Raw genomic sequence first — 12,954 nt, 5'->3', positions numbered from 1 at the left:
ATGTTTCTCCTCCAACAAATGTAGATGGAGGTGAATTTCATTTTTAAGAGAAAACATTAAAGATTTTGACTCTCATAGCCCTAGCTGTCCATTGGCTGGCTGAAGATATATAGCAGCCAGTTAGCATAGTGAAAGGATCTGGAAAAAGGAGGAAACAAATAGCCTGCTTTTTGTGACAACCAGCACCTCCTAAATTTAATAATTAACAGGATATTTTAGTGTTTATTCAATTATTTAATCCATTGATGGTTAGCAACTGCTTAAAGGTCAATGGTAAGTTAGTTTGATATGTAATAATGCATAATAGCCTATTATTTTAATCCATTGATGGTTAGCAACTGCTTAAAGGTCAATGGTTATTCCTTGTAATCTATAAATTAGTTTGATATGTAATAATGCATAATATTATTTTGTGGGGAAAATAACCTTTTAGGGAATGCTATAGCTTGAAAGCTTGAGTAAACTACACCTGTTAGTTACGTTTCAATCAAGTCTGTCCTCAGAAGTAGGAGAGAAGCAGAAAATAAAAGGCTAATACTTTCATAAAGTAGATACACTACTATTTAACTAGCCATCAGTAGTCTACTTCTGTAAATGCAGCTACATGGTAGCCTAGTGACACCTGACACCTCAGGTGCGTCTCCTCTGGCCCCGCCCTCCGCAGTAGCAGCAGCTCCGTCCGTCGACCCACCTGAGATCTGAGGGACAACAAAGCAGCAGGACGGTAAAACTGCAGTCACCCAGGAGCGGAACCAGGTCCTCCGGTTCAATGAAGCGACCGGCCTGAACTCGGATTGCAGTGGGATTACTACGGATCTGTCCCAACAATGGACGAGCTGTTTTTCAAGTCTGCGTTACCTGCTCAGGACTCTTTCGTGCTGGACGACACCAGTCTGGCTCTGCCGGCCGAGCCCTCCGCGCGGTCCTCGACGAAACACGGTTCAGCCGAGCGGAGTCTCCGCGTTCATCAGCAGGTTCAGCTCACACTGGCACGGAAAGCGAGAAGGAGCGTGTCAAGTGGTAATGCTTCAACTTTTTTCTCAGTGGCTGTAATCGGCGATATTGATTACACAACACCTTGAAACATTTTTTAAAAACACAGATTTGCACAACAAGATGAATAGGCATAATGGTTTATAGTGGGGGTGGTACACTGGAGACCAAGGGCATTCCCCCTCTCTTCATAATTATTACAGAGGATAATTAACTCCCCTTTTTTCCTTTCCTTTCTTTTTTTTCTTTTTCTTTTCTTTTTATGTTGTGAACATTGTATTGTGACACAGCTATTAAACAGTAGTTACAGTAGGTTATATTATGGCTTTTGTGCATGCTTGCAGCCCTTCTTCACCTTTCAACCATTGCCTTAGCAGCTTAACCTAAAATGGATTTTTTAATTATTATTATAAATCATTCTTCATATGTATTTATAGTTAGTCCTGGAGACACAACACAGTGCTATTGTTTACATAATGCAAGCAAGGATGAGAAAATCCAGGGAGATTGACAGGAATTTAGATAGCAGATCAATTTGTCTTCTTTCCTATACTCAGTTATCTTGTGATCACTATGTGGGGGTCTTGATCCTCAGGTTGGGAACTGATCACGATGAGTAAACCCTGCCAGAGGCCTTTGATGCTCATAGGATATATTTTGTGATGTAAATATACCCCAGTTGAATGATGCAGGCTAAATACAGGTATTTTTCTGTGACAGGAATGTATGAGGCGTAGTAGTTTACTCACCCAACAGGTTCCTGGAGTTTCATAGGTTTGCCTCAAGGCTGCTGTAAGTGACAGCTGATAGAGCTTGAATGTAATATCTCACCCACTTACCGAATTTCCCGGAGGTCATGCCCTCATTCTCAGGTAAAGTAGTAGTGGATATAAGTGAGTCAGCTATATGAACGCCTGTCAGTCATCAACAAAAAATAATTATACCAGTTTCAGGGTAGCATGATAGATCCTGTCAATGCTTGTTATCTATAACTATATTAGTTTGCACCAGATGATTTAGCACAATGGCCTTCACAACAGTGAGACAGACTGACAAGGCTGTTTTGAAAAAGGATTTCATGAGTGAGATAAAATTCCTGAACCAAACTAGGTGTGAAGATGTGTTTGACCACACGCTTTCATCCAGTTAAGCCTGACTCACATGTTTACAGGGCGACAACAAACGTTTATCTCCATTATCAACTGATCGCTCACTTGTTTGCGTCATAGTTTGGTTATAAAACATAGTATAGATGCTGGCAGCACACTCACTGGACACTGTTGTGCTTTGTGAGCTCAGGCAGTGAGGGTCGGAGTCACACACACACACACCCTTGACCCGGGGGTGTGTCAGTGTTGACATGCATTTAGGTGATTACAGTGTGAAACTGTACACTAACAAAACTTCTTCAACTCGTTTCAGGGGGTATCAGTTTACAGAAACACACAGCAAAGGGCTTTGATGCTTCCAATGGACTCTTACCAAACACAAAGGTGAGGGACTCTTGCCAGAGACATTTTTCATCTTCTTCCTGTGTAACTCAAAGATTCATGAGTCATTTTTCCCACTAAATAGACATGATCTGTTTTTCCTGCAGCTGGTTCTGTTCATGATTTTTGTACCTGACCATAATATAAAGAGACTGCAGCACTGACTCGTATTTGCTTATCACGAGTTACGACAATTTGAATACAGTCAAATTCTCTGCAGCTGCTCAACGATCACAGGCTGATATGAAATGAATCATTACGCTCGTACTTTTGCTTGGCATCATGATCTATGGCTTTGACATCAGTAGTTTCCATTAGCATGTGAACGTCTTGTCATTCTGTTTGAACATTTTGTGTCAACTGTTTACCTGAGATGTGATTTAATACGGTCTAATATTTATATGGGGTAAGGCAATTCATTAGAGCAGCTGTGTGAATGAATGTCATGTCACCATAGCGACAATTATTTACTATTTTGTTTTATTGTCTTCTTTTTATAATAACCTTTACGATGACCCTATAGAGCTGTGTTTTTCAACCTTGGCCACCCCATGTGGGGTCGCCTGGAATTCAAATGGGGTCACCTGAAATGTCTAGTAATAGAATAAAATATTGATAAATATATTTTTAACCAATTATTATTCTTTTTAACATTTTGAATAAAAACACCACACACAATCTTAAACAACTGTATTTTATACTTCCACTTTCTCGAATATAAATCCAGTTCAAATAAAATGCAGCATATAAAAATATCTATATATATATATGTATCTTTACCGATAAGTAGGAAGCTAACAACATCTAAATGATTATGATAGTATAACACACATTTTCACACATGATCAGAGTTTGTTCAATATGAAGGCTCTGAATTACAAATTTGTGCCATAGTCTTTAATTTATTAGATAATTTAAAAATAGTTACTATACGCAGCATCATAATCGGCATCTTTTACATAGTTGGGGCAACACAGTGTATGTGGATCCAATCTATGCGTCTTAAAGTGAGAATTGCAGAATAAAAACCTCACCATGTATTACAGTGCAGATTATATTTTGTTTTGTTTTGTTTTTCCCCAGACGAATGGATGGGCCTTCTCCAGCCATTCTGTTGCAAGCAGCCGCCTGCAGAAACCATCCAGGAGGGTGGAAGTCTCCCCACCTCCGAGCCCGCAGTTACCACACAGCCGTTTCAATTACAGCGCCTACCGCTTTGGGACGGCCACCCTCCCCATCCAGTCGCACAGAACGAGCCCTCCGCTGGGCCACTCGTTCGGGTTCGATTCGTGTCGGCGCTACGCCTTCTCTGAGGTCCCTCGCCTCACACGTCCACATGCTTCCACCTCTGCACACGGGAGCTTCCGCCATAGGTCACTGAGACAGGCGGCAGGGCAGCAGCCTATGTTTGCACAGGTGTCATTTCAGGGAGGTGGTGAGGGTGAATATGACTCTGGCTGGAGTCATAACCAAACTATTGTCAAACAGGAAGTACCCGTACTGGCAGCGGGTCGGGATATGATGCTTGGTGTTACTCAGCCTGAGGAAGGAATATCCTGGCTCGCTCAGATGAGGAGGGAGGGCCAGGAGCTCCAGAGACACAATTCATACCCACCCTCGGTCGTCAGCATGGAGGTGGACATGGGGAAACTGATGGAAGCAGATTCCCCCGTCCAGCACATACAGGCACAGAAAGTCACAACACTGTAAGATCATATACTATATGATTCAGGCCATGAACCACGTTTGAATTGTACATTTTCTCATTCATGCCCATCTTCTTTTTCCTCACACAGGAAGTCGGAGAACAAGCCTCCAGAGATGACGCTGGAGAGAGCAGTGAACCTGTTGACCCAGGACAACGAGGAAACGCTGATCTGTGCAGCCAGCCACATACAGAATCAATGTTTCAAGAGCGCGGATGCTAAAAAGATGGTAAGTGTGTCATATCGTTCTTCAGCGATTCAAAATAGAATTTGTTGACAGCTATATATGTAAAACACAGTTTTGCTTAGCAGATATTTGCGTGGTTATAGCATTTTTGCACCTCTTTGAATAGCTGTGTATACACAAATTTCTCCCCTAGAAGTAGAGTTTTCAGTCGCGTAGCTCTTCTCCAGAATTCACACACACATTTAAAGTGGAACATGCTGAGGGGATGTCAAACTACTACCTCCAACACACATAAATTAATTAACATTACAGCAGTATTATGATTAAACCTTAAATAAAGTGACACCTCATGGCAGCCTATTGGTGCTGCCACTGATCACCGATCACTAATATGGCCTGTCTTACTATGTAGTGTCAGCAAGAACACACCCAAACACTGTAAGAACATGTAAATAAAACTATTTTTTACCCTGGAGCTTCAGACACACGCATATTTTTGTTGCAGATCTACATTTTTACACTCAAGAAGAGTTGTTAAACATAATGGGCATAGCAAAAAACATTTTCCGAATGCCATGGCTTCCCATGGTCAGTCTATAATCTGCTCTTCTCTTCAGGTTTACTACCTCCGTGGAATTGGAAAGCTCCTGCAGCTCCTCCAGAGCGACAACGAGGAGGTGCAACGTGTCGCCGCCGGGGCGCTGCGCAATGTCGTGTACCAGAACGACGAAAACAAGATGGAGGTGAAGGAAGACGGAGGTTTGGCCACCGTTTTGGATGCACTAAAAAGCAGCCGCGACACAGAGACCAGGCGACAACTTACTGGTCAGTTTTTGTTTTGCTTTGCAACATAAATAGAGGCTCAGATGATTGCTGCGCGCTTGGACGTCTTTTTTGCAAATAATAGAGGAAATTTCCATTTATCCCCTTAGGTCTTCTGTGGAACCTCTCCTCTCATGACATTTTGAAAGAGCGTCTTACCAAAGAAGCCCTACTTGTCCTTACTAAGTCAGTACTGGTGCCCAGTTCTGGTATTTCTGAAGGCGAGAACCCGAAAGACGAGCTCCTCGCCGATGATGATGTTTTCCACTTTGCTACAGGCTGCCTACGGTAGGTTTTAAACAGAAATTAATTTATTATTTCAAAAGTGCTCAATTTGTCTTTCTTTTTGGAAAGACTTGGAAAAACATCTGCTTTTTGGGTTTTTTTCCCCAAATCTTTTATTGAGATTTTTCAACAAAATGACATATAGTGGTATCTAACAGTGTGGGGAAAAGACATTCACAAGTATGTCAACAAATCCCCTAAACCCAGTCAGCTTTTAAAACTACACCCTCAGATTGATCTAAACAGACGCCACTGCAGGTGTCAGATCATCAGCTCACACCAAACAACAGACTTGTGCAAAAACCGGTCATGCACTTGCCTTGAAAACAAACAGATGAATAACTTTGAGTGTGTTATTTGCACATATGGAGGAACTGATGGAGGAAGTGAAAGGTTTACAGCCTATGAGGAGTGAAGAAGCAGTAGCAAAGTGCAGGCCAGGCGTGGTCACGGTGCAGCATAAGCCAATACGTTTATGATATTACAAAGACTGAGAGCTAACAGATGGCAGAGATACAGACATACATGGCGCCGGCGTCCGCCAAGCTGAGTTATGATTCAACAGTTGTTAGGTGTGATAAAAAAGTGTTATCACCCATCTAATGAGAAGCAGGAAACGGCGGCTATACTTCTTTGGAAACAACCTTTGTTCCTTTATCGAACTGGCACCAACGAAGACACGCAAACAGTGTGACGGCTACATGATGATGGATTAAAGAAACATCCATCTTTTCCTGTTTCAGTTCAGTGCTCACAAACAGTCAAAAATATTCTGCCTATTACTTGTGATATGGGTTCTTTATTTTTTCCCTCTTGGGCCACAAACGGTCAGATCAGTAACAACTGGCTTCACCGCTGCATAAAGCCAGAATGAAGACAGATGCTGCTTTCTCATTAAGCCGAGACGCCATATTTGATTGTGTTAAACGACAATTTATCTGTTGTGATCCGAGATTATGTATCACCTCGTTAGTTTCCAGTTGGACATGTTTGTGTGCGGACGTATATCATCTCTTCTCTGTTTACAAAGCAGGAGCTATCAGACGCACTGCTCCCTTGGCAACTACAGCCGGATGAAAAGAGTCAAAGCCTGAATTATTCATGGAGCTCTCTCTTCTCTCCGCTCTGCTGAACTGAAATCACTCAGTCCTCGCTGGCCCTGCCTTATCAAGTTCTCCTTATCATGTTCTTAAACCCCCTTGAGGTCCCCTGTGGATGGGAAAATGATGAGTTCCTCTCATATTTCATCAAACAACTGTTGTGTGTGAGTTGTGAGTTAGAATAATAATTTGCGCTTTATTTTTTTCCAAGGGATGTTGGATTACATAAAAAGGCTTTAATAAGATTGTTAAGATTGCAGATGGCTGAGATCCAAAACAGTGTAACATTGACTTGTATAATTATGTCATCGGCAGAATGACACCACGTGTTTTTATTTGGTCCATTACAATGTGGGAATTTGTTGTACTGCTGACTTCACTGGTCCAGTGACACTGAGAACGGCTTATCTGATTAAAACATACTAATGTCACATTACCTTGAATGTTTTGCCTGTGTCTGTTCCCAGAAATCTGAGCTCTTCCGGTCCAGATGGCAGGAAAGCGATGAGGGATTGTGAGAATCTCATCGACTCTCTAGTCTACTACGTGCGGGGGACCATAGCCGATCATAAAACGGATGACAAGGTGAAATGAAAATGATGGGCATCCCATAAAAACAGTTGGTTTTACTGTTCGAATATATAGGTTAAGATACACAGGAGATGTTTTGTGATGTGATGCACACTGTATCTGAACCATACTTTTCCTATTGTGTTGTCCATGTCTAGTCATTCTAATAAATCCTGTTGCTACTCACAGGATTAGAAAATGCACGATCCAATCCCATACTTAAATTGTTCTGTCAGTCAACTGCAATGCAAAACTTACTGGGTTTAATTTAGTACCACCATGCAGCACTGTCTATAATTTGACATTTATCTGTATTCATCCGCTTTGCAGTCCACAGAGAACTGCGTCTGCATCCTGCACAACCTGTCTTATCAGATCGAGGCCGAGCTGCCCAAGAAGTACGCACAAGATCTCAGAGAATCTCGACAAAACCTGGCTCCCAAGCAAAAGAGTGTCAGCTGCTTTCCTGACCGCAGCGCCAAGATCACAGAGGTAATCCCTTCGGATAATAATCCACACCGACAAAAGATGTCGTATGATATTTAACAGAAATTCTTTTAAAACTGCTGAATTGCTGCAGGTTTAGTCGCCTGTTAAAACAGCTTCTTTGAAGGTGATTGTATTTCTCTTTCTCTCATTGTTTGCTGGAGGAGAAACATCAAAGCAATTACATACAGTAGGCCTATGTGACATTTTACATTCCTGCTAACGCGGTAAACAGATTTGCTGTCACAAACTTTATAAAAGCACATTCAATGACATTTCATATCAACAATAGAGAATTATTAGCACAAACACTGCAGTTCCCTTTAAGTTGAACAAAACATTAGCTTCTTTTAAGTCATTGTTGTATCAATGGACAGACCAAATTAGTGACTAGCTAAACTACCAAGCTAAATAGCAAAGTAGAGCAATTAGCAGCTAGCGAACCATCTCATTGGTGCAGTTGGTGGAAATTAAATGAGAGTTTAGGCCAAAAGGTAAAAATTGACTTTTTTAAAGCTGGACAGAACCACAACTCAATACAACATTAGGGTTCCAGTGGTGAAAGGAGATGATGTGGGCCCTGTGTGGGGCCCACATGGGATTAGTGTGTCCTGCCCACACTGTCCCACCCACAGTGGGCCTGTGCGGGCATGTTCGCTGGGGCCTCACTCACTCCCAGGTTCAAACTCCGCTCAAATAGTTTGATTTTGGATTTCAACTAAAATACACGAAAGTCTGTGTGGACAGAGGTGTTAATATTTATATTTTTGCCCCTGAAGGGAACGCGCATCAGCGGTTTTGCATGAATTTACCTCGAAAACAACTCTGTCTACTAACGTTCCGTTATTATCTCATAGTGTGGTGAATGTGCAGGTCACAACTTGTCCACAAGAGCGTTTTGGAGTTGTTGGATTGTGTAGGCTATTTGATTAGTTTGATGAGGGAAACCAAGAAATCCCATTATCCTCCGTAGTGTAGCTCTGAGCAGCTCGCAGCTACTCCTAAAACTATAGGGATTATGGCAATGGGCCAATTTGCCAAAATGTTGAACTATCCCTTTAAGTGATCCTCATTACATGTCCATTAAGGCAGCTGCAATGCAATAAAAAACAATATCTGCATTGCAGCTTTCCAGATGCTGCTGTGTGAATTCTTTTTAATTATGTGTTTACAGTATGATGATGTTGCAAAAATGCTCTGGAGCTCTGCTTATGTAAACCATACATTCCTACCCAGACACACACACAATGAGAGTGAGAGTATGTACATGATTCATTCACCTGCTGAATAATAGCAGCCTCCTGTTGTGTCGGCATGAACCCGTTGAACCCATCTGGAAGCTGCAGCTCATCGCTCCTTTCTTCCTCTCAGCACCTGCAACAACGCCCTCTGCTGGAGGACAAGGCTAATCCCCGCGGGATAGAGTGGCTGTGGAGCTCCATCACCATCCGGATGTACATGTCGCTGATGGCCCGCAGTGTGCGCCACTACACCCAGGAGGCCGCCATTGGAGCTCTGCAGAACATCACAGCTGGAAATGGAGCGGTAAGACGGCGCAGATGTTTCACAGCTTCACTCTGGAGCTTCAACTGTGAAAATGGAGCCGTTACAGTTTAATGTACACTTAACTCAGGAATATATTTGGATGTAATGTTTTAGTTGTGAGTCAGAGAGGGTGGATCATTTTGATTTTGATGAGTGTGGTAGTTGATACTGTAGGTTTGCATTAGTTAGATTAAAGCTCTTCTCTCAGGTTTGTGTCAGGAATACAGGTTTATTTTCTATTTCTTTCCATCTGTTATTATGATAAACACAAAGTCCTTATCGCAAATTACCCAAATCCACAGTGATGTCTCACAGTTCAGTTTTATCTGTTTCTGTTTTACTTTTAGGGAATATTTTAATGCTGATATTTGCATGGTTTGGAATTTCTACATATTCTGCTGAAACCTTTGGGGAAATAAAATCTTCACCTTTTGAATTTTCAATGCACAATGCAGAAAATGAAGCTTTCCTCTGCTTCTGAGAGTGCAGCCTGTAAACATTAAAGATTTTAAATTGGTAGAATTGAATTAATCAAATATCTTTTGCACTAGATACTAATTTTAAAAGAATATGACAGATTTCAAAACGTGTATGGATGTGAATTGTTACTCATCTATGTATTTCTTGCAAAGGCGTAGTGAGTACATGGATCCACAAACTATTTTACTGCTGAGGATTCAAACAAAGTTTTAGTGGCATGATGAGAAAACAAACATACCTTTTCTCATATGGATTGCATTTAAACAAGCAATATATGGCACATGTTTAATCTATTCTCTGTGGTGTGGCAGGTGTCTGAAGCCATTACTTCCACCATTGTTCAGCGGGAGAACGGTCTTCAGCAAATCAAGAAGATGTTACAGGAGGGAGAACGGGATGTGAAGAGAACGGCCATGTCTCTGATCAGAAACGTCTCTCACTACTATGACATGCATCCTGAAATAGGTACTTTTCCATTCAAACCAAAAGACACATATTTTGAATATAAGCCTTTAAGTAAGTTTAAGTACAATTTAAATATGTATATTTTCCTGAAGTCAATAAAACATCCACACACAGCCTCCAGCTGTCTTTTTATTCATTTCAAGTTTATGTATATCTTTCCTGTTTCTTCCTCCTGTAGTAAAGCAGGTGTTGCCGGAGGTTGTGGAGATGCTGCCCAATGACGACACTGGCACCGACCTGCCCACCGCGGTGACGACCTGTCTTTGTCACATCTTGACCAACCTCAGCCAGAGCGACACGCAGCACGTCAGAGCCATCGTCAACCAAGGAGCCCTCCCAAAGATCATCAACATCAGCAGCAAAGACAACGGGTCAGTCAGCGCTCATCTTACAGTTACATGTATATGTTCATACAATATGTAAACAGGACAGAATAAATTCATCTTTCTGTGTTCCAGCTATGGGCCGTCCAGAGCGGGTCATGCTGCATGTCTCCTGCTGCACACCATGTGGAAACACAAAGATCTCCATCGCGCCTACAAGAAGGTGAGTTCTTATCCATACAATTCCTTACAGTAAAACACATGCTTTACACAAGGACAACAGTCAGTCATGTGGGTTTTTTCTGTCTAATTCATTGTCCTTTGCCTACAACATAGTGTAATGTAGACACAGACTTGTCCCTGCAAGGAATTGGTTTGCATATATAATTAAATTGTTGATAAGAAGAATCAGTTGTATTCAGCCATTTTGGGTAATTGAAAATCTATGAGCAGAGCTTCTTCATGGAAATATTTCATTTATAAAATTGAGGGATTTACCCACCTGGTGACTTCCTGCCAAAAACTACCACCAGAGGGCGCTTAAGTAAAGCATTTTCATATTCTATATGAGAATCTGTACATACCAGCATCAAAACAATATCAAGAATTGTTTAGTTTTTTTTAAGTTATTTCTGGATCATTAGATGGTGCAGTGGAAATATGACAGCAAGTGTCAGACCTGCAATCTCCTGCACAAACCCAAATAGTGAATGTTCCCCACCCACTCACCCACCACAGCATCCCAGACTTAACACCTCTGTTGTTTCTCGCAGTGTGGTTACAAGAAGGCTGACTTCGTCAATGCCAGAACAACAAAGGCTGTAAACTCTGGAAACTACTAGAAAACTGAGCCGAAGATCCTGGATACCGAGCTGCACTTGATAACAGTATATCAGCACTTCACAGTCACAACTCATTGCACTGTTTCTGTGTCACAGTTTAGTTAAAGAAACTTGGATTTGTTTTTCTGCTGCAGTCAGAACACTGTTAACTACACTTGAGCTTTTCTTGAAAGTCTCATGAAACAGCTTTAAAATAACGATTTTCTTTTGTGTTTGAATGTGTTTCACTGACTATTAGTGCAGATGTTAGTGTTCAGTAGCTTAAGGACAAAAAATAGGGTTTTGTTTTTTTAGTAATTATACAAACAGGAAAAGAGTCAAGGTGTGGTGCTGAAATAGAGATAGGTAACTCAACAACATAAGAAGGACATTAGTGAGGAGACGTTTTTCATTTCACGGGACCTTTAACGCACTTTTTAGTTTCTTCACATTCTTCATCAGATGCATCAGACGCTTCAGGCCTCAGTCTTTGTGCCTTACGGTCAGAAAATCTGCCTGATGAACATAGGAACTTTCTTCAGCTATTGTAATGAATGAAATGTAAAGTATTTCTGTAAGTGTTTTTTTTCTAATATCTAATTTTATTTTATTTGGCTTGACATTTGTGGATGTTGCCGTGTGTTTTGAAGCACTTCAAGTAATTATACAAAGAACCACAATGAAAAACATGTAAAGGATGAAGATCAGTTCATTTTTATTGGACGACTGTTCGTGTTTGTATATAAATGTATTTTAAAAACAATGATTCATGCTGATCTGTCTTGTTTCTGTTGTTTCCTCATGTGAATAAACTGTTTTCACTAAACTTTATTGTTAATAATTTATTATTATTTTTTGGAATATTTATACATGTATAAAAAAAACTGAAAGATCAATGACTATCATGAAGTTCAAAGAGCTTTTATGTTTGAAAACAACTCTTGATCAAACAGCTTTCTCCATCATTTGCAAATGAAGTGAGGATGACTAAGTCTGTGCCAGAGGAGGAGAGGAGAGTGAAACCTCCGGTGTTTGGCTTCGTTCCTCGGGCCTCTCGGTGACTTTGAGGTGAGCTGCACTGCGGCAGCTGAAGTGGTATCTGAGAAAGGAGGGGGGGCCGGCTGGCTGGCTGGCTGGCTGGCTGGCTCAAGAGGCTGGGTGCCAGTTGACTTCGCCCCTCCCTCCCAGACGAGGGACTGGAAATGAAAAGGGAAGACGACATGAAAGACAGGTGAGCGAGCCCAGAAGTCACGACCGTGAGGTAAGCGAACCCTGCACCAACCATGCTGTAGTCAAAACTGAACACACTCATCCTCGGTGGTCTTGCCGAGACACTTTTTAGTTTAAACAGCCAAATTCCCCCAGAGATCCACACTATCTAATGAAGCCGATCCCAACTGGGAAATCTACAAAAGCATCACTTCATTTCAGACGGTGGCTGAATTCTCTAAATCAAATTAACAGTATCCCACAAAGTAATTAAAGCTTTGTATCAGTGATTCTCTCTGTGTCTGCATATCCAGGCTGCACAAAAGCAGAGGATGTGTGCTGGTAGAAAGCACTTTGTCTGCAAGTACACAGGCCATAATGTAGCATGACATGACCTAAAATTGCTTTTGAGCACTGATACGAGATTCCTCCTGCTGTTCTCTGGATTTATGTTGAGCTGCTGCAGGACACT

The 12,954-nt window shown here is 41.5% G+C and overlaps 1 protein-coding gene across 1 annotated transcript; it reads left to right on the top strand.

Annotated features, from left to right (window-relative positions):
* The first annotated feature begins 739 nt into the window (after positions 1–739).
* Positions 740–11,898, top strand: pkp2 (plakophilin 2). The gene is made up of 13 exons (XM_083999871.1): positions 740–1,020; positions 2,416–2,486; positions 3,567–4,189; positions 4,280–4,418; positions 4,994–5,201; positions 5,309–5,486; positions 7,051–7,168; positions 7,484–7,645; positions 9,011–9,184; positions 9,976–10,129; positions 10,308–10,500; positions 10,588–10,675; positions 11,226–11,898. The coding sequence occupies exons 1-13, from the start codon at positions 828–830 to the stop codon at positions 11,292–11,294; spliced, it is 2,370 nt and encodes a 789-aa protein (XP_083855997.1). The 5' UTR covers positions 740–827; the 3' UTR covers positions 11,295–11,898.
* Positions 11,899–12,954: the final 1,056 nt, after the last annotated feature.

Source organism: Trachurus trachurus (genome assembly GCF_905171665.1).
Source record: "Trachurus trachurus genome assembly, chromosome: 23".
Lineage (NCBI taxonomy): Eukaryota > Metazoa > Chordata > Actinopteri > Carangiformes > Carangidae > Trachurus > Trachurus trachurus.
Note: the sequence above shows the minus strand (reverse complement) of the source record. Positions and strands in the feature narration are given on the sequence as shown.

Excerpts from the sequence above, each read along its gene's own strand:
- pkp2 (XM_083999871.1), top strand. The coding sequence starts at position 828 with ATGGACGAGCTGTTTTTCAAGTCTGCGTTACCTGCTCAGGACTCTTTC. Across the intron at positions 4,190-4,279 it reads GCACAGAAAGTCACAACACT|GAAGTCGGAGAACAAGCCTC; the intron begins GTAAGATCATAT and ends TTCCTCACACAG. Across the intron at positions 4,419-4,993 it reads GCGCGGATGCTAAAAAGATG|GTTTACTACCTCCGTGGAAT; the intron begins GTAAGTGTGTCA and ends TCTTCTCTTCAG.